Below are 20,331 nucleotides of genomic sequence, written 5' to 3'. Positions count from 1 at the left end.
CTCTTTTCTTCCCCGCAGGTTTTGTGCCTCCCTGCCCTCAACCGCTCATTTGGGCACCAGCTCTTTTTTTTTTTTTTTTTTTTTGTAATTTTGAATTTTTTTTAAAAAGAAAAATAAATACATTAGCTCATTTACGTTCAACAGAAATCGCCACAGTATACAAATATTTGAAAAAAAATAATTTCATTACCCCTGTCCATGTATATAATTAGTATATAACTGGAGAAGCCGAAAGAACGTTTGTTGTTTTCCAAGTATATCACCAATATAATAAAAGTAAAATCAAGCAAAACAAACACAATCCCTTCAATGTGTAAATAATAGCGTAGTTAATTAAAAAGTAAACAATGTAAATACTGGACTAAACTTGTCGTATTAATTAGGGATCTGCACACATTGATCCCAAGTGGTGCTCAAGCCCTTGATCCCCATGGTGAAAAATGTCCTCTTTTGTTTTGCAGCCTATGTATTTTTCCATTCAATAATATTTAAAAAAAAATCTCTATCATCAATCTCAACTAATTTGTTTTGATACTTTAGGAGTATTTATAGGATTTATGAAAGACTCAAATGCATTTTAAACGATGGCAGGGGTGTGCTAACCCCCATTTAAGATGAGTTTGAAGGTGATTGCTTATTTCTGAACACATTTAGAAGACGAAATGTGCACTTGCACAGCCATGTTATCAATGTCATTTTTACTAGCCCTCGATATTTTATTTCATCTTAGTTGTACACTATTAGTAGTTAATACTACATGCTAACTACTAGTGAAAAATGTTACTATTTATCAACGTATGTTCCAAACGATCTTGTTTGAACCGCAAGCAGACTTTTTATATCCACTGTAGCTTCTCTTGGCCTCCCTTGTTAATTGTTGTTAATAATACTCTATTGTCGCCATATTTTGGTATTGCTCTGATGCTACTAAAATATTGACACACTGTCCTGTATGTTTTGCGCCATGAGTGCATTCTACAGCTGCAGCGTCTGGCCTTCTTGCCCAACATTTGTCATCATTAGAGCCACAGACCCCCCCCCCCCCCCCCCAGAGTGCACAATGCATACACCCCACTGCGGTTTGCTTTGCAGTAGCCTGTCTGTGTTCCAAAAGCACAGTCACCGTTACTATGGGAACATGTAAACTACGAAGAGGAGGAGTGAGGAAGACAGGAGAGTTATAGCTAGGTGGACGGATGTTCAAGCCGTCGACAGAGGTCCACAGAAGTAACAGTTGTGTATACATGTTGGATTTATTCCCTCCTGCAAGAAGTGTTGGTGAGTTCAATCGGAGCACAAGTAGATGTGGTCATGTGTGTGTGAGAGAGGGGCCGTAGTGACGAAACCCACTTAACACATAAGTGTGTGAGCGAGCGCCAAGTTTACGGCGTGAAGTAGAGGTTGGAATTTTCCATTTTGACAGAATGGAAACGGGACCTACAGGTGACAATGACTAAAAGCAAGGTACAGGCTTGCAGAAGGTGTGCTTTGACGCACAGCAGGATCGTGCCACGGATATCTCACAATGGGAGAAGTAGAGCTATGCAGTCTCTCACACGTGTGGGAATTAGAAGAACGTAAATATGTTGCGCGTGTGTTCCTTTTAACACGTTCTCGCTGGCAGATGAACATTAAAATGCCGCACGTGAGGTCCTCAGCCAGTCCTGCGAAAATGCAGACCAAGATGAGCGCCTGGACACCCCTCAACCACCCACAGTCCAACTACAAGGTCAGAAGAACTCGCGTGCGAAAATCAACACAGAAACACTAATTGTTTACTCTCACTTGTTGACAAAAAGAAAAGTCACACAGAGAAACAAGATTTTTCGTCTCTGTTATTTTCTTCTTTTTGGTTTAGTAAGAGAGTTTTTGGGTGACGAGGAAAGGCTTTTTGACAGGTGTGAGAGTTTTTTTGCGTATGAGCAAAAGCGAGGCTTTTCACTGTTGGTGAGCATGAGGTTTTTTTTTTCTGCTGTTAGAGGACTTTTTTTTTACTGCGTGTGAGAGATTCTGATAAGTATAACGTTTTATTTTGATGGGTGTTAGAGATTTTTTTTGATGGGAGCAAGAGTTTTGTGTCTGTGTGAGAGCTTTATAGTGTGGGTGTTTTTTTTTTTTTTTGTATTTGAGATGTACTCGGTTGTGTGAGTTTATGTGTGTGGAAGAGTTTTGTGGTTGTATGTGAGAGGTTTTTGGTGAGTTGAGCAAACTTTTGGGTGAATGTGAGAGGTTTTGAGTGCGGCAGGTTTTATGTGTGTGTGACAGATTTTTGTTTTAAGTGAGTTTTTTTTGTTGTTGTTGTAGAGCATATGTAACATGTGTTGGGTGACGTGAGAGGGTTTTTTTTTTCGTGTGTGAGCAAGAGGTTTTTCAGTGTCTTGAGAGATTTTACTGCATGTAAGAGCCTTTTGGTGAGTGCAATTTTTGGGTGGGAGTGAAGGTTTTTGGTTGCTGGTGTGAAAGGGTTTTGGGGGGGAATGTGAGATGTTTTTTTGGGTTGTGTGAGAATTGCTTTTTGTGAATGTGAGAGATTTTGTTAGTTATAAGAGATCTTTTGTGCATGTGAGATGGGACTGTGAGGTTTTTTGCTTCAGGTAAGACTTTTTGTTGAGCCTGTGAGTTTTTTTAGTGGGCTTGAGAGTTTTTACTGCATTTTTGGTCTTACAGGTTTTTGGTGAGTATAAGAGCTTTTCGGGCAATGTGAAATAACTTTCAGATGTTTTTTTTTTTTAGTTAATGTGAGAGGGTTTTGGTGTGTGTTTTCTTGGTGAAAAAGAGAGGTACGTAAGTCTTATTTTTTTGCCCACAGAGCACCTCATACGCAGAAAAAACAAAACATTTTTATCAGAAAACCTTTAGATACAATTTTTACAGGAGAATTCTGGAGAGAAAGGCAAAATGTGACATTGATGGCATTGCATTGTACGGTGATTATAGGGATGTACAACCGGAACTTCTGCTGTTAAAAAGGAAAAAAAAATGTTTGCTTTGATATGTTCATGGAATTTGAGTTCGTTAAAACACAGCAGGAGGATTGCAAAAGCTGCAGGATGCCATTTATGTCCTAAATAGGTAATGATGCAGTGAGGACTTTCGCAGTATTTTTGCCCCAGGAATATCATAGCCCAGTGTAACTACTCAAAGAAATGATGGGGAAATGTATACAATCATTGATTGTTTTCTGATTTCTTCCAGAACTCTAAGCCTCACATACGCAAACAGCACGAGACTGACGAGTGGCTGATCATTAGACTGTTATAAATTAATTACTGTGAATCAACAAATCACAATTGAAACAAAAACACTTGATGGGGAAAAAAAATAACAACTTGGCTTTTTTTCTCTCAGGTTTTTGAAGAGAGACGAAGCCTTCTGTCAAAGTGGGTACGTTAAGAGACAGCACCGGGTCGGGTCTCTTTCTTCTTTTGATTTGATGGCCTTTCATGTGCTCATCACCAGTTTGACAGGTGGTCTGACAAGCAGAAGCGGTTGGTGCTGCATGACTTTGTCAAGAGCTGCTCAAAGGAGCAGCTACGCTTTGTGGAGGCCTGCGTGAGTCAACAGCTGCCCCTGCGGGCCGCTGACTTCACGTGCTTGCTGCCGAGGGCCATCTGCCTCTACATCTTCTCCTTCCTGGACCCACGCAGCCTCTGTCGCTGTGCACGGGTAGGAAGGAACCATCACGCATATCCGCCTGTCACATCCCACGATGCAATGCATGATGTCCGTCTTGTACCCGTGAGGGCAGGTGAGTTGGCGCTGGAAAAGCATTGTGGACCTGGACCAGCTGTGGATGCCCAAGTGTCTGAGACTCGGCTGGATCATCAGCTTCTCCCCCACCGTGTTTGAGCAGGGCGTGTGGAAGAGACACTACATCAACACTGTGCAAGAGATACTGCTTGCTGGCCCCACCAGAAAGGTTTGGATGATGCAAAGTCACTCTGCGTAACATCCGTTTCACAAAATAATCCAAGGGTGGGCAAAGTATGGCTGGTGGGCCACTCAAGTTCTGCTTCATTCTTCAATCTGGCCTACTGAGCATGAACAAGAAAATCCTGTAATATTTGTTTATAATTAGATGGAGGGTTTTTTTTTATTTGGCAGCACGGTGATGCAGCTGGTTAGAGTGTTGGCCTCACAGTTCTGCGCACTGGGGTTCAAATCCCGGCCCCACCTGTGTGGGGTTTGCATGTGCTTCCTGTGCCTGCATGGGTTTTAGTAGTGAAAAAATATCTCATCATCTACAAATGACCTCTGTCAATTTAAAAAAAAAGAATTGGCTCTTGAGCACAATAGTTTCTTAAGATAATGTCTGTTCGCAGGCCGCCATGTCCCAGCAGCGGACGGCGAGTCCAGATGAAGTAAGAGTCAGCAGTCGATCTGAGGACATGACACAAGGGCTCTCCATAAGTGGGGGTCTTCAAGTATCTACTAATCGGCAAGTTGGAGGGGTGTGCAGGAGCAGATTGAGAAAAGACAACCATCCCCTTGTGCTTCCGCCTTGGAGAGACTCTGACAGGGCTCCCAAGGACACGGTCCGCTTCAACTACCTGGACAACTTGGAGGCTGTTGGACAAGCCAGTGCAGCGTAAGGCAGGGAGTGGAGTGACTGTGATCACAGAAGTTATATAAAGCAGTGATATCACTCATTTAAAGGGAAAAACAACCGTGCTGAATCTTTGCAAACAGAAAAAAAAAGGAATAAACGATTGTGTTGTATCATCAAAAAAGTGCATAACATAACATGACCCAATCAAACTTACTTAATTAATTACTCCTCATTAGATAAACCTTGACCAATTAAAAGTTATAATAGGATTAAAATTTTTTCAATTATTTATTTATTTATTTTTTTTTTTTTGCAGGAATTGAAGTCGCTTGTTGCCTTTTGGAAAAATAGAAACACAGAAGGTTTGGGAAAATATGCGAAAAGGTCAATACTGAGGGCTTTTGTAAAAATATTAGTGGAAGCACTGCATGTCAGCTAGCTATAAATATTTAATTTCATTATTATTATTACTGTGATTGGCTGCCAACCAGTTTAGGGTGCACCGGGCCTCCTGCCTGATGATAGGTGGGATACGCTCCTGTGACACTGGTGAGGATAAGAATCTCAGAAAATGTATGGATATTCACTATTCCATCCATCCATTTTCTTAGCCACTTATCCTCACAAGGGTCACACTGAGTGCTGGAGCCTATCCTAGCTGTCAACGGGCAGGAGTCAGGGTACACCCTGAACTGGTTGCCAGCGAATCGTAGGGCAAATCGAGATAAACACCCACACTCACAATCACACTTAGGGGCAATTTAGAGTGTTCAATTAATGTTGCATATTTTTGGGGGAATGTGGGAGGAAACTGGAGTGCCTGGAGAAAACACACAGACGCGTGAAGAGAACATGCAAACTCGACACAGGCGGGTCTGGGATTGAACCCAGGACCTCAGAACTGTGAGGCCAATGCTTTGGATATTCATTAATTTATGTAATTATTAATCAGGTTTGAACATGGAAAACTGTGCCATTTATGGTTGCACATTGTATTAATGTTAAATTGACATGATTATTTGAGGCTCCTTAATATATTCTAATATGTATAAATATGTAATAATGATAATTATTCCGGGGCCAGTAAGCAACATCTATTTTTCAATATATATTGTATGAGTTTAGCCTTGATGGTTAGTAAAAAACAAACCAAAAAAAGTGGTACTTAAATTGTACCACTCCTATGACAATTCATGACACCCCTCGCCCCAAAAGATACAATAGTTTACTTTTTTCTGTGTATGTCAGTCAAGACTGTGATGCGTGTCTCCAGGCAGAACAAGAACAGAGTGACCGCTTGCACTAGTAAAACGGAGAAGCCAGACAATGAGAGACGGAAAACGCTATCCGAGATGAGTTACAAACTACGCAAAGCTAAATCACTGGTAAGCTACGCTTCATTTATCACTGTAACAATAATAACCTCAGTGTGACAGTGACCCCGAAACTGTTGATGATCCTCCACCAGCAAAATTCATGAATTATGGAGCAGCTTTTTACACAGGGAGGCATGTTAATGATGACAGCTCAGAGCGGGAGGTGACAGGAGGTGATGCATATTTTTGCTCATATGATAGGAGAAGGTGAAACAGAGGACACTGGAGCATTAAATATTGAGGATTAGGAAAAAATAGCAATGAATTTGGGCACCTGCGAACACTATTTTGTTTTTTGAAAGAATTAACATCTTGGCATTGAAAATAAATCCCAAAATATGAGGCCAAAACCCCATGTACTGGAAAAATATTCGTGCTTGTGCCATCCAGTGATATCTTGGGGAGAAGGAACTATGCAGCAGTGAACGGAGTTCACACAGGCCGAAAACCTGTTTGATAGAAATGAGTACTGGAGGGCTCAGTACCCTGCAAAAGACGATTCCCTTCACATTTTAGAAGAGAAGGAACAATTCTCCATTGACCAATTAAAAGGGATCAGCATGTGTAGCCCCACCCTCGTATAAATGAAAGGGCTCTCTCATGCAGTTGTGTAATCAATCGTTCCAAAATATGGTTCTGACCTTCCTTTCCCATAGATGTTCCTCACGTCAAACAGCAGACCCCACCATCCTGTTCCTCTCCCTCCTCCTCCTCTTCCTCGTCAGACCCAATCTCGCCCCCATTGGGCGTCTGTCAGTTACAGCTACCCCACCACCAAGGAGGAGGGAGAGATCCTGCTGGGGGACGCCCAGTGGAATGCTGGGAAACGTCCAGGTCCGGTGAGGACGGCCGTACCTAGACTGAGCGTGGAGGCCCTTAGGGCGTCCCGCCGCTCGAACAGGAGCCTACCCAGTAAGTCGTCATCCACAGTCACTCCTCTGGGCCGAATATGATGTAAGCATATCGCAAGAAAGATATTCAGACTTTTAAACGCCTTAAAAAAAATCTTATCCTCACATTTAGACTGTGCATGTTATGCTGCAAACAAAGCATTGAATGAATGCTCATTTAAAAAAAATAGGAAAACCTTATGAAATTAAACTCAGCAAAACAGAGATAAAGACTACTGTGCTTATATCATAGGCTGGTACCCCCCTGATACTTTTCTCCTTACATGAAATAATTATTAATTAATTATCATTAATTAACAATCCGTTTACATAGATGCATAAGTAGCTGTGTGTTGAAATTCAACAAGGTGGTGTCACCCAGTTAAAGGGCAGCAATGTGTCAAAAGTAGTGTTCTTATGTGTTCTTTTGCATAATATAACTAATCTGACCTTTACATTTGAGCTACTTGAGTACACAATTCATGTTACAAATTTCACTCTCAAAGAAACATGATTCCTTCCAGGTGTGCCACTGTTCGATTTTGAGCCTTGGACTCTCCCAGTGTCCTTCACACAATACGTGGACTAATACACTTCGCCACCTGCAGGCACACTAGGAATGTGCAGCGGATATTTTTACAGGGTTTGTAAATCTATAAAGATTGGTGGTGATAAAAGTGATAAAAACTGTATGATGCCAAGTTAATTTATTTGTACAGTTTTGTGAAATGTGTATTACTTCCATTGCTTTTAATAAAGGAATCCTCTGTATATGCTACAGTGCTGTCAATCATGAGAAAGTAACATGGAGTAAGAAATGTACCACCTTTATTATCCAATTCATACAACCCTTTCAGCAATACATTACAAAGCCAAAGCAATTTATATAAAAAGCAAGTCCATAAATGATTAAATGAAATGAAAAATATTGAGACCCAGTGCTGCATTCAATACAGTAAGTAGCACATCGAGGGCCCCGCAGAAGAGCTTGTCCTGTGATCATGACAGCAAACGTCCTGGACATCTTATTACATAGTTGAATACATGAGATCAAATCCAAAGTATGGCTCATGTGGGCACATACATATAAAATAACAAGACAGTGACCAAAAACAACAACACACATTTGAAATGGGTGATTATTGAATCGTAATTGAATCATAAATAGTTCAACTATATGTATGCGTCACTCAAAAGTAATTCCTATTCATGGTTGGTTCATAGTAATTGCTCTTAGATGGCCATTCTTTCAGACTTAATGATAGCAAAGTACAGCAACATTCATTCATTCATTTTCCAATCTGCTTATCCTCACGAGGGTCGCGGGAGTGCTGGAGCCAACCCTGCTATAAACAGGCAGGAAGGGGGGTACACCCTGATCTGGTTGCCAGCCAATTGCAGAGCACAGTGAGGCAGACAACAGTCGCACTCACAATCACACCTTGGGGCAATTTAGAGTGTCCAATTAATGTTGCATGTTTTTGGGATGTGGGAGGAAACTGGAGTGCAAGGTGAAAAGCCACACAGGCATGAGGGGAACATGCAAACTCCACACAGGCGGGGCTGGGATTGAACCCGTGTCCTTAGAACTGTGAGGCCAATGCTGTAACCAGTTTCATCATCGTGCCTCCAGTACAACAACATGTGGAGACAAATTGATTGGGTGACAATTTACAGTCATGTAATCCACCTATGAAACTGAACAATAAGTCGCACAGTCACTAATGATGTGATTGTCGAGTCTAGTTTGAGGAGCTCCCTGGTGCAATGTAGCAGAATCAGATGGATTAGCAATAAAAGTATTATTGATAACCACACCAATTCAGCCACTGTGCTGGTGTAACCACACCACTGATCATAGACAGTTGACATCAGCATGACATTTGACACAGTAGATCCACTAAAACAATTACAATGAGTACAGTAGCTCAAAATGTTTGTTTTAAGGGAACATGAAAGTATGTGGAGGGGAGGGGAATCAAAGATTCGTATATAAAAAAAATAAAAAATCTCGGTCATAATTTACAAATAATTCACCCCCCTCACACACTCCCCAAAAAAATCCATCAAAACCGGCAATTGAGCAATATATTAACACGGATGAAATAAAAAAAAAAAACACAAAGAAAATATTGATTTTTTTTAAATTAAAAAAGGTGTTTTGTTAAAAATATATGATACAAAATTTAAAGGCTTTTTCATCTTTACTTTGTACACAAAGAGATTAAACAAATTAGTTCAGAGAGATGACACCAAACAAAAATACAGTATGTCCAATCTTTTTGCTCAAGCACACTCAATGTGCAGCTGTATATTCACAGTGGATATACATCAGGATGGGGCAAAAAAGTACAAATCCTTGTGACGATGCATCTAAGCAGTAAGTCCCTGACCTGTCTCCACTTTTTAGCTCTTCAAAGCTAAATATTTTCTTGATGAATCTGATTCGGTATGCAAATTGATTGAATAATGTCAATATACATATAGTGCTGTGAAAATGTATTTGCACCCTCCTGATTTTACTTTTTTTGCATATCTACCACACACAAAGGTTTCATATCATCAAGCTAATTTTAATATCAATGAGACAAATCGAGGAAATATTAATGCAGTTTTCAAATGACAATTCAATGTTTTAAGGCACACACACACAAAAAAAAAATCCAAACCTTTCAGACCCGCTGTCAAACTAATAATTGCACCCGGTCTTGAAAAATCACAAAGTCACTGTGACTAACCACAAATTCGGGAAAGATAAGTTCACTATCACAAGCCACACACAAACCTAATTACCACCATACTCGTTGAATCAGGAAATCAAATAGAATTTCTAACGGCATATGAAATAGGCTACAAGATCTGTCTCTGAGTGATATTAAAATGGGTTTGAGGATTTGAAACCTTTGTGTGTGATAGGAAAAAATCAGGAAGTGGGCGAATAATTTTTTCACGGCAAAAAAGATTTGGCTGACAGAAATGAGCGATCATCTCAGCTAGTAATAGTAAAAGCATGAAATCGCATCATTGTAGAGTAGCATGCACCTTTAACAAAAATGACAAAATGACTATGCAAAGTGTTAAAAGGTCTTTTAAATAATGTAAACATATACATCCTTTTGAGTCAGAGCATAGATCCTCTTCATATTTTTTTTTATACAAATATTGGAAAAAAAATTACTGGAGCATCGTCCGAATGTTTTTTGGAGTGGACTCATCGTTCAGGTGTTTAGTGGTGAATCTGAAGAGAAAATATAAGAACAACACAGATTTAAATTTGTACAAATACCAACAGAAATGTGGCAATAATAGTTGTTCTTGCCCTCAGTTTGCTCTCCAATGCCACAGCCAAGTGCCATGTCTGGAAGTAACCAAAAGAGACTCCCTTCTCCATTGCAGTATGTTTGTGGTGCGTTCTCAATGATACGTTCAATCCAAAGAAATAAAAGAAATGCTCAAAAAAAAAAAAAAAAAAAAAAAAAAAAAAAAAAAAAATCGACCATACCCAACCACTAAATGAGGAAATACAGAACTTAAGAAGTGTAACTCAAAATCAGTAACAGCCTTGAATAAACTAATCAAATTTCCAATCTCAAGATACCAACCAGCTGTATTTCAGGATCTGTATGTCTGTTACAGAAATAAAAGCAATTGTTTTAGTTGGCATTGTTATTGCGAGTATGATGGTATGCTTTAATGAGTACTGTACCCCCTCAAACATGAAGCGTGACATGTATATACCGTATGTGTACCCCATGCTTAAAAGGCAGTGACCTACTTGAGAGCATTCAACAGGCCTTCTACATTGTCTGCAGGCTGGTCTTTCAACACTTTTATGCAGCCCTTCATCTGGTGAGACAATAATCGAGTCAGAACTGCATCATATAGCACTGACGTGTGTGGTGTATAGTTCCGCGTGTGGCACTTACGTCAATCTTGGAGGACTTGTTGAAGGCACCGTTGGGGTGAACATGGTCATAGAGAATGATGACGCCAACCATGACCCTCATGCAGAATAGGAGAGTATCCTCACTGCTGAAACGACTTGAATACTCCCTAAATACAGAAGACGACGTCTTGGTAAATGAAAGATAATCTCCACACATGGGACACAACATTAGCTATTAGCAGTTTAATTACAGCACAAAAAGAATTGATATTCTACTTGAATATGCTAATTTCTCAACGACTGTCAGAAATGTTTCCACATCCTCTCCGATTACTATTTTTTTTATGTTATTGAGCAATACGCTTCTTCCTTTACCTTTGGGCAGTACTATTCGTGGTTAGATTAAAAAAAAAAAGTGTATTTTGTGCCTTGAAACAGTGTTTCCTGATAAAAAACACAGGGGGTTGCTTCTGTTGCAGCGTGGTAATTATGCATGCTGGGGTCAGTAACCTGATGTGTGGGGAGTCATTTGATGTATTTTTTTGTTTTTGTGTTCACTATTGCCCAGTTCACTTGCTTGCATGTGAATGCGCTCAGTCTATAGTGGGGCCCGACAGAATAGTCACAAAATTATATAGGAATTCCAGTTCAAGTAATTGTGGCTGGAATAAAAATACTTGATCTTGTTACGATGTGTTTACTGTGTTTTAATCAAATATATCAACCTAATCTATTTCTGTAAGGTTTTGTTTGACAAATAAGTGCAATTATTTATGATTAAAGATGATTTTCAATTAAACTGTCAAAATAAAAGCAATGTGACATTCAGATATGAACTCACGGTGTCTCCAACATGACTTTACAGACGCTGGCCATGGTGCTCAGACAGTCTGTCGTGTTCTCCAGTGGAAGAGTCTTGTTCTACAAAAAGAATAATCTAAATAGATTAATAAAAAAACATAAGACCACTTGACATGTGCAAAAACAAAAAATGTGTTGCAAATGATAAACAATACAAAATAATTATATTCCGGAATGATTTCAACAATGTTTCCAATGCAGGAATTCTTAAAAAAAGTAGGTTTACCTCAGTCACAAAGCTTGTAGTTGCGTTGCTGAGAGTTTTTAGCATTGGCGTGGCCTCGGCGTAAAACAAGGACATCCTATTGGCCATCTCGTTATTAACTTCATTTTCGATATCCAGCTGCAGAATCACAATGGAAAAACATTCCGCAATAATCAGGATACATCAATGGATGGATCCGTGAGAATGATTGACAGCTCCCTTTTGACCAATCAGTGAGCGTCATTTTCTGAACTTCGCCCATGCTGCCTACAGCCACGATCCTTTACCCACCAACAAAAAGAGCACGTGGTTACTTTAAGCCTCTAGTCCTGCTTATATCTGATTCAGAAACATGGTGCTTCGATGTGGCTGGGGAACGTGTAATGGAGATGAGCGCTATCCAGAGAGATGAGTGTGAGGATATCTAATGTGCTTCAAACCTCTTCAAGTATTTTGACATATGCAAAACAATCCGTGATCCCTGGTATGCGATAAATAGGCCCAACACCATAGTAAGAGAAACATGCCCATGGATTAATACGGTTAGTCACAGTGGACTGGTATTATTTTGAACACTGCTGTAAGCGACGTATGCTCTGTTGGTCACCTCAAGTACACAACACAGAGTGGCAAGAACACGCCAATATTTTCCTCATTATTCTTGGTATCCCATCCATCCATCCATCCATCCATCCAACCATCCATCCATCCATCCATCCATCCATCCATCCATCCATCCATCCATTTTCTACTGCTTTTCCGGGTCGGGTCGCGGGGAAGCAGCTTCAGCAGGGTTACCCAGACTTCCCTTTACCCAGCCACTTCTTCCAGCTCTTCCAGAGGGATCCCAAGGCTTTCCCAAGCCACCCGAGAGACATAGTTTCTCCAGTGTATCCTGGGTCATCCCTGGAGTCTCTTTCTGGTGGGACATACCTGGAAACCCCTCACCAGAGAGGCTTCCCGGAGGCATCCGAATCAGATGGCCCAGCCACCTCATCTGGCTCCTCTCAATGCGGAGGAGCAGTGGCTCGACACTGAGCCCCTCCGGGACGACTAAGCTTCTCACCCTATCTCTAAGGGAGAGCCTGGATACCGTGCGGAGGAAACTCATTTCAGCCGCTTGTATTATGGATGTTCTTTGGGTCACGAAAAAGCTCGTGCCCATAGGTGAGAGTAGGAATGTAGATCGACTGGTAAATTCAAAGCTTCGCCTTTTCACTTAGCTACCTCTTTACCACAACGGACCGATAAAGACTGCATTACTGCGGATGCTGCACCCATCCGTCTGTGGGTCTCTCGCTCCATTTTTCCCCCCTCACTCGTGAACAAGACCCCAAGATACTTGAACTCCTCCACTCCCGAAGAACCCCCCCACAGGACTCCCCGAGGGACACGGTCGAACCCCTTGTCCAAGCCAACAAAACACATGTTGACTGGTTGGGCGGACTCCCATGCACCCTCGGGGACCCTACCGAGGGTGTAGAGCTGGTCCACTGTTCCACGGCCAGGACGAAAACCACATTGCTCCTCTTGAATCCGAGATTCGACTTCTCGACGGACCCTCCTCTCCAGTACCCCTGAATAGACCTTACCAGGGAGGCTGAGGAGTTTGATCCCCCTATAGTTGAAACACACCCTCCGGTCACCCTTCTAAAGAAGGTGGACCACCACCCCAGTCTGCCGATCCAAAGGCACTGTCCCCGATGTCCACGTCATGTTGCAGAGGTGAGTCAACAAGGACAGCCCACAACATCCACAGCCTTTAGGAACTCTGGGCGAATCTCATCCACACCAGGGGCCCTGCCACCAAGGAGCTTTTTAGTCACCTTGGTGAGCTCAACCCCAGTGACAGAAAAGTCCACCTCAGAGCACCCAAACTCAACTTCCTCGTGGGAAGATGTATTGGTGGAATTGAGGAGGTCTTCAAAGTATTCTCCCCACCGACTTACAATGTCCCGAGTTGAGGACAGCAGTGCCCCATCCCCACTGTTGACGGTGCACTGCTTCCCCCTCCTGATACGCCGGACCAGAATTTCCTCAAAGCAGTTTCGAAGTCATTCTCCATGGCTTCACCGAATGCCTCCCACGCCCGGGTTTTGCCTCAGTGACCACTGAAACTGCATTCCGCTTGGCCAGCCGGTACCTATCAGCTGCCTAGGAGTACCACATGCCAAAAATGCTCGATAGGACTCCTTCTTTAGCTTGGCAGCATCCCTCACTGTTGGTGTCCACCAACGTGTTCGCGGGTGGCCACCATGACAGGTACTGGCCACCTTATAGCAACAGCTCCGGTCAGCCGCCTCAGCAGTGGAGGCGTGGAACATCATGCACTCAGACTCAATGTCCCCCGCCTCCTCTGGAACGTGAACAAAGTTCTTTCGAAGGTGGGAGTTGAAATTCCTTCTGACAGGAGAATCTGCCAGCCGTTCCCAGCAGACCCTCACAAAACGTTTGAGCATGCCACGTCGGACTGGCATCTTCCCCCACCGTCGGAGCCAACTCACCACCAGGTGGTGATAAGTTGACAGGTCCGCCCCTCTCTTCACCTGAGTGTCCAAGACATGAGGTCGCAAGTCCGATGACACGACCACAAAGTTGATAATACCTCGTAGTACTGTGACCTAGGCACAAACAACAGTCAGAACCCGTCCCCTGACCTGAAGGTGGATGGAGGCTACCCTCTCATCTACAGGGGTAAACCCCAACATACAGGCCCCGAGCCGGGGTGCAATAAGTATACCCACACCTGTTCGGCATCTGTCACCGTGAGCAACTCCAGAGTGGAACAGAGTCCAACCCTTCTTAAGAGGAGTGGTCCCAGAGCTCAAGCAATGCGTAGAGACGGACCTCACGCACCAACCAGGGCTCTTTCCTCGCCAAAGAGGTGACATTCCATGTCCCGAGAGCTAGTTTCTGTAGCTGGGAATCGGATTGCAAAGGTCCCTTCGTTTGGCAACTACCCAGCTCACATTGCACCCAACCCTTTGGCCACTTTCACAGGTGGTGAGCCCATGGGAATGGGGACCCACGGTACCCTTTCGGGCTGTGGCCGGCTGTGGCCGGCTGAGCCCCAAGTGTGCAGGGCCGGCCACCTGGCGCTCACCTTTGAGCCCCACCTCCAGGCCTGGCTGCAGAAGGGGCCCCCGGTGACCCGCGTTCCGGCAAGGGTAACTAAGATTTAATTTTGCACTCGTCATAGGTGTTTTGGATTCGTACTTTGTCTGGTTCCTCACCTAGGACCTTTTTGCCATGGGTGATCCTACCGGGGGCAAGATACCCCTGACAACTTAGCTCCTAGGATCATCCTAGCTCCTGGGATCATCGGGACACACAAACCCCTCCACCACGATAAAGTGACGGCTCGAGGAGCCCTCACATTTTAAAAATCGATTAAGATATGATAAATTGTTTTATGTGTACCAGGCTCTATGTACAAATATACTAATCTTATGTTCATATTAATTAGGCTTGTAAACACCTTACATTCATGTTGTTTATCCGATTTCGACTGATGGTTCTTCTGTAGTAACTGAAGTCATTCTGAATGGCAGGAATCCTCATCTGAGGAAGAAAACCAATGAGTCAAACCGTTGAGTACAAAATGACTATTGACATCACATCAACAAGTGAGAATGCAGCATTTGGCACCTTTAGCTCATCGAAGCGAAGAGTGAAGTGAAGGATTTCTGCAAACTGTTTGGCCAACGCCTGTTCCTTTTCTAGATGCTGAGTGGGCGTGTAGGGTGGACATGTCAGGGACTCCAACAAACTCTGTAGAGCCTCCTCTGCACACAAATACAAAATCCAAACTGTTGGTTCCTGAATAAACCATAAAAATGTTGAGACATTGCTACACACCTAGTCTCAGAGAAAAACAGTAAAACTTCTTGAGTTTGATGACAAGCGGGCACACTGAGTTCCAGGCTCGCTCCTGAAGCATGAAGTCACTGGGGTTTTGAATTGCCTAAAAAGGATGCATAAGATTATTTATTACACCAAGAAGGTGCAAACATATCTTGTAATTGTACTCTATAAACCAATTTGTCTGTTCTGTCGTTGATGAATCATCACAGTCATAGATCTAATCATAGATGGGGGGAATTGCGCTACAGTTTACTCATTTACTATAGTAGGTGGTGAAACATGCTCATAACCATCCCTAAATATATAGAAGCAAAAGTTGGCTTTGACAAAAGTAGCTGTTTTTTCCTGCTGTCTCTTGCTCAAACACTCGGGAGGATGGATTCACTCTTCAAATGTTTCCAAAAAACCAGGTTTGTCATGAAAAATTTATTCCACAGGCGCAAAGGACGAGAGCTTTGTGGGTTCCAAATGATAGGTAGGTGTGTATAGAGCTATTTAAAAAAAATAGTTGTGGGGGGGGGACGTAATCCTCTCAGAAGTAACAAAATATCCGCGTCATAATAACTTAATAAAGTACATAAGTCAGGGGTGTTAAATGTGTTGTTGCTAGCGGCCGGGCGTTCGTTGTCGTCACTCGCGGCCACGGCATTCGTTGTCGTCGCTCGCGGTCACGCCGTTTGTTGTTGTTGCTCTCTGGCGGCGTTGTTCATCGCCACCACGTCCGTGGATCGAGCGGGGAGGTGGTTTGGCACGTGCGGGAAGAGAAAGGAGCTCTTTCCCCCACCGGCCACTGGTGTTTCGCCCGGCATGGGTCCTCTTGAGTACGCTAAATACTGTCATACATACTGTCGGGGAGTCTGTTGTTAGTTAGAAGTGATCCGATTATCAAAATATGGCTTGAAACAATAGGGTAATATTGCCCCCGTCACTTCACTTGATTGTGAGATGTTCTCTTCTTCGAAAACAGTTTCGGTGTCAGAAGAGGAAAAATCTAAAAATCTTTGTTGTTCCTCTCCCATCGCAGGTGGCACAGCATCTTTTCAATGACGACTGTCCCAGTGTGACAGCAATGAATTACGTAGCAGGTAATATGGCTACCACTTGGATGTCGAGTGAGACTTCCGCAACTTTGCGCATGAATGACACGCTCCCCCTCATATTTTTTTTATATAGATATTTAAGTGAATAATATTATATATAATTTTTTCACAACAATCTATTTTACAATATATATAGGGATGTCAGTGGCACTTTAAAAGAAAAATTAAAAATAGTGTCAGCATTTCTGTTCACATACTGAAGGTACATCTGACTAAATCCCAATGACCAATTCCTTATTAAAGGGCCACTAGAACAACTGGACAAAATTACCAATAATTATTAATTTTGAAATTGTCTCACTTCAGATAAAATTGGGTAAGCACAACTGTTATGAGAAGATCCCATTAATTTTAAAACTGACTGTAAAACATGAATCTCTAAAAAATGCCAGAATCTCAAAGCTAGACCTTAATGTCTTGTGTGCCCACCCATAAGAGCATGAGGGGCTGTTCCTGCTGCTGGGAAATTTATTATACACTATAATGTCTAAGTGTACAAAAATGGATATGAAGGTGGCCCTTGTTTGGATTTTTTTAAATGTTCTCCTCACGTCTCTGATCTCCTGTCCGGCTCCTTTGTACGCTTGTAGACCCAAAAGGATGCTTTCAGAGTCCTGGAGGACGGTGTTCACCTGGTTCCAGATATCACACTCTCCCTCTGAGGGCTGCGCATCTAACATGGAAACATTGACAAAGTAAACAGTTATATTGTATATGGACAATATGCATCTATGGTAACAATGTACTACAATTACTTCTCACATCAAGAATCTAATCATGTCAGGTGTGCCAGAGTATAAATATCAAAAGAGTGGCAAGCTAAACTTAATCTCAAATTTAATACTGTGACTTAAAATACATTTATATCTACATGAAAACAAAATACTCTGGGGAAAGGAGAAAAATGCTGAATGTTTTTGCCACTAAAATAGTTTAAAATTGTCAAAAGATGTGAAAAGCATACAGCATAATGGAACAGTGTTGGGTTGAATTCTAAGGCATCACTTCACTGCAGTAACCATTTTTGTCTCTTGGCCCATAGTCAAGGGCATCAAACTCAAGTCATCAAAAGCAGCTTCCCTCAACCTCTGGAATAGTGAGCTTGAGTGTAAAGATCTCAAGAAACTGCATTGCAATCGTGCGGGAGAAACTAGAAGTGGTCTACTGCAGTGAATGTGTGTACTTACAGGGCAGTCGTTATGAGAACTCGCGAGATCCAACATGACAGCTTATAAAACCTCATGACTTGCATATTGTGCTACCCCGTTAATATTTGGTGCATGACTTAATCTCATTGTTAATGTTTATTGGCAAATTGTACCTTGCCTATTGTTACTATAAGACCATTCTAAATATGGTCTAGATGTACTGTTTAGTACACTTGCCGGTCACAACAATGAGTGCATTTCCATTTTAGTCAAAAGTTACAAAAAAAATATGTTGCCTTACTGAGCAACATTCAAAGCTAGTGTATGTCTATTTTAAATGGATGAATTGATGGCTCGCTTATTGTGTTAGGCTACTGTTAGCACATGATGGAGTACACTAAATTTTGCAGAACAGTACTAAGCCTTTAAATGGTGTTCACACTGATTTTATACAATTACCATTTGTAGGGCAACTTAGGGTGATCTGAGGCAAAGCTAAAGACAACTGTTTTTTATTAATATTATTGTCGACTTGACATTATCTTGGACTATCACAGTACAAATGCATTACTAATTAGATTTTTACATGATTTCCTCATAAATACATGCATGGCCTCACTCCCTTTGGCTTGATCTTTTTTTGAGAATCAATGGTGTTGGGGTTCTAGGTAAAGCCAAGAGGACTAGAGGACATGCCGTTTGAAATGTATAAATGTAAAAATAGAATATAGTTAGCACGTGTTAAGCAAACTTAAACAGTTGAACAAAGTCAGACTGAATTACAGTACTTAGAATAACTTTAAAAGTCTAGTCCCAATCAGTTTCATGCAGTGATTGTTTTTTTCCGATCCTTCTATTTCACACAATTGTTCTGACTACTTATTTGCTGTTAAAAAGTTTTCATTTACTGTCGTGTGAAGAACTTTGTTCATGGCAACAAACAATATAGAAAATATATCCTACCAGCACTTGATTTATCAGCGATAAAATATCATTTACAAGCTGAGGAAAACCAACTAATAGCAGAGCATGCATGCACAAAAGAGTAAAAAACTCCTATGGTCAAGGGTCAGTTTCATTTATTCCCCCTCAAATTCGCATTGAGTGAATACATTTTGCAAAGCATATTGAAAATCAATTATACCAACCAAGGCTGCCTTTAAAACAAAATTTGTCAAAAGAGAATTATTGGTCATTTTGAAGTAGAATACGCTGACCCTTGAATTCTTGGAAGTAAAGGAGACAGAATTAAGAAAAACAACCGTGGCCTGTTAGAAAGACAGTCTATGCTCACTTTCAAAGTCAAGGAAAAAGTTTGGACCCTGCTCAAGCTCGGTGCAAGTGAGCACTTTTAACAGATTCCCCATTTGGCTTCTGCAAGACAGAGAGAGAGAAAAAAGGAACAGACACATAGGGAGAGGAAGAAAAAGGAAGGAAAGTATAAGTGATATTAAAACGTTTTTGGACAGTATGAAATAGCAGATTAGAGATGAGAGAGTTGGGTTTCACATCTGTGTGAAAATAAAGGATGAAAGAAACCTGTAAACAAAAAGGAAATACAGTAATCTCCTCCTCCATCTATTTTATCACTTTTTCCCCCACTCCTCTGCCAGACTTACTTTCAAAGTCCAGGAAAAAGTGTGGATAGTTCTCTATTTCCCTTGTAAGGACTTTAAGCAGGTTACCCATTCCAGCAAACCTGATGGGCAAAATGGTGGTAAAGCACACAAAACAAATGAATGCAGACAGTATGTGAAAAAAAAGGTCATGGTTTTGTGAACAGTATGATTTACCAACACAGTCAGTCACACAAAACATACTGCTGCTACAATGGTACTACAAAATACAAACACTCCAGCTTTGAGGAAAGGAAACCAGAAACAGACCAATTTGGGGGGAAAATTCACAAGACATAACATAAAACAAGTAGAGATGTTTAGATTCGTCGAGACCTCAGCTGAAATTCAGTCTTTTCTTTGGCTTTTTGTGTTTCCGTGTGTTATGTTCTCCAACTTTCATTAGCCTCTCCTCATTTGTTATTAAAGTTAAGCATGTTATTTATGCAATATTTTATTCTTAGTGTTTTTCTCTCTCAGCAGTAAGAAAGATGTTTTATAGCTAAGTATTACTTAAACCACAAACTGAATTACAGCTTTCCATTAGACATGTTTGGCACCGGCAAAAGTCAAATGAGAAAATATGGGTACACAAGTGTAAACACTCTCAGGGATGTGATCGTGTTCAGAATGAACACTTTCACCTATCACACTCAAACTCATGTACAATGGGAGTCAGAACACAAATGGCACCTCCCATTGACCCAAAATAAAATTCAGATGGTCAAGCAGGCGGTTCCTGACATTTTTTGTTTTGTTTTTTTGCAGAAGTTTAAAACTTTTTTTTTTTAAACTGACTAGTATTTGGAAATGTTCACTATTCCCTCTAAGGCCTC

At 41.6% G+C, this 20,331-nt stretch overlaps 2 protein-coding genes across 7 annotated transcripts in view; one reads left to right on the top strand and one right to left on the bottom strand.

The window, feature by feature from the left end:
* Positions 1–1,178: 1,178 nt before the first annotated feature.
* fbxo16 (F-box protein 16) lies at positions 1,179–7,475 on the top strand. Its single transcript, XM_061812344.1, has 8 exons — positions 1,179–1,729; positions 3,349–3,384; positions 3,460–3,666; positions 3,749–3,919; positions 4,323–4,588; positions 5,823–5,934; positions 6,582–6,837; positions 7,340–7,475. The coding sequence occupies exons 1-8, from the start codon at positions 1,526–1,528 to the stop codon at positions 7,402–7,404; spliced, it is 1,317 nt and encodes a 438-aa protein (XP_061668328.1). The 5' UTR covers positions 1,179–1,525; the 3' UTR covers positions 7,405–7,475.
* A 118-nt stretch (positions 7,476–7,593) lies between these two features.
* fam49a (family with sequence similarity 49 member A) overlaps positions 7,594–20,331 on the bottom strand; it is a 37,073-nt gene continuing 24,335 nt past the window's right edge. For 2 of the 6 annotated variants that reach the window (XM_061812664.1, XM_061812665.1), the window contains exons 3-12: positions 19,499–19,578; positions 17,283–17,404; positions 15,626–15,731; positions 15,416–15,552; positions 15,251–15,328; positions 11,789–11,905; positions 11,543–11,622; positions 10,742–10,868; positions 10,591–10,661; positions 7,603–10,053 (exon numbers count right to left, since the gene is read on the bottom strand). In XM_061812664.1, the coding sequence (XP_061668648.1) occupies positions 9,990–10,053; positions 10,591–10,661; positions 10,742–10,868; positions 11,543–11,622; positions 11,789–11,905; positions 15,251–15,328; positions 15,416–15,552; positions 15,626–15,731; positions 17,283–17,404; positions 19,499–19,568 (972 nt within the window). In that variant the 5' untranslated portion in view covers positions 19,569–19,578 and the 3' untranslated portion in view covers positions 7,603–9,989. Of the gene's footprint in view, positions 10,054–10,590; positions 10,662–10,741; positions 10,869–11,542; positions 11,623–11,788; positions 11,906–15,250; positions 15,329–15,415; positions 15,553–15,625; positions 15,732–17,282; positions 17,405–19,173; positions 19,254–19,498; positions 19,579–20,331 lie in introns of all 6 variants that reach the window. The other 4 variants (XM_061812661.1, XM_061812662.1, XM_061812660.1 and 1 more) reach the window with 4 other exon arrangements.

This window comes from Syngnathoides biaculeatus, chromosome 23 (genome assembly GCF_019802595.1).
Source record: "Syngnathoides biaculeatus isolate LvHL_M chromosome 23, ASM1980259v1, whole genome shotgun sequence".
In the NCBI taxonomy this organism is placed as follows: Eukaryota; Metazoa; Chordata; class Actinopteri; order Syngnathiformes; family Syngnathidae; genus Syngnathoides; species Syngnathoides biaculeatus.
This window is presented reverse-complemented; position numbering and strand designations above follow the sequence as displayed.

Bases quoted from the DNA above. Each gene is read 5' to 3' on its own strand.
- fbxo16 (XM_061812344.1), top strand. From the start codon at position 1,526: ATGGGAGAAGTAGAGCTATGCAGTCTCTCACACGTGTGGGAATTAGAA. The intron at 3,920-4,322 runs GTTTGGATGATG...GTCTGTTCGCAG, and splicing joins TTGCTGGCCCCACCAGAAAG to GCCGCCATGTCCCAGCAGCG. The intron at 4,589-5,822 runs GTAAGGCAGGGA...GCGTGTCTCCAG, and splicing joins GTTGGACAAGCCAGTGCAGC to GCAGAACAAGAACAGAGTGA.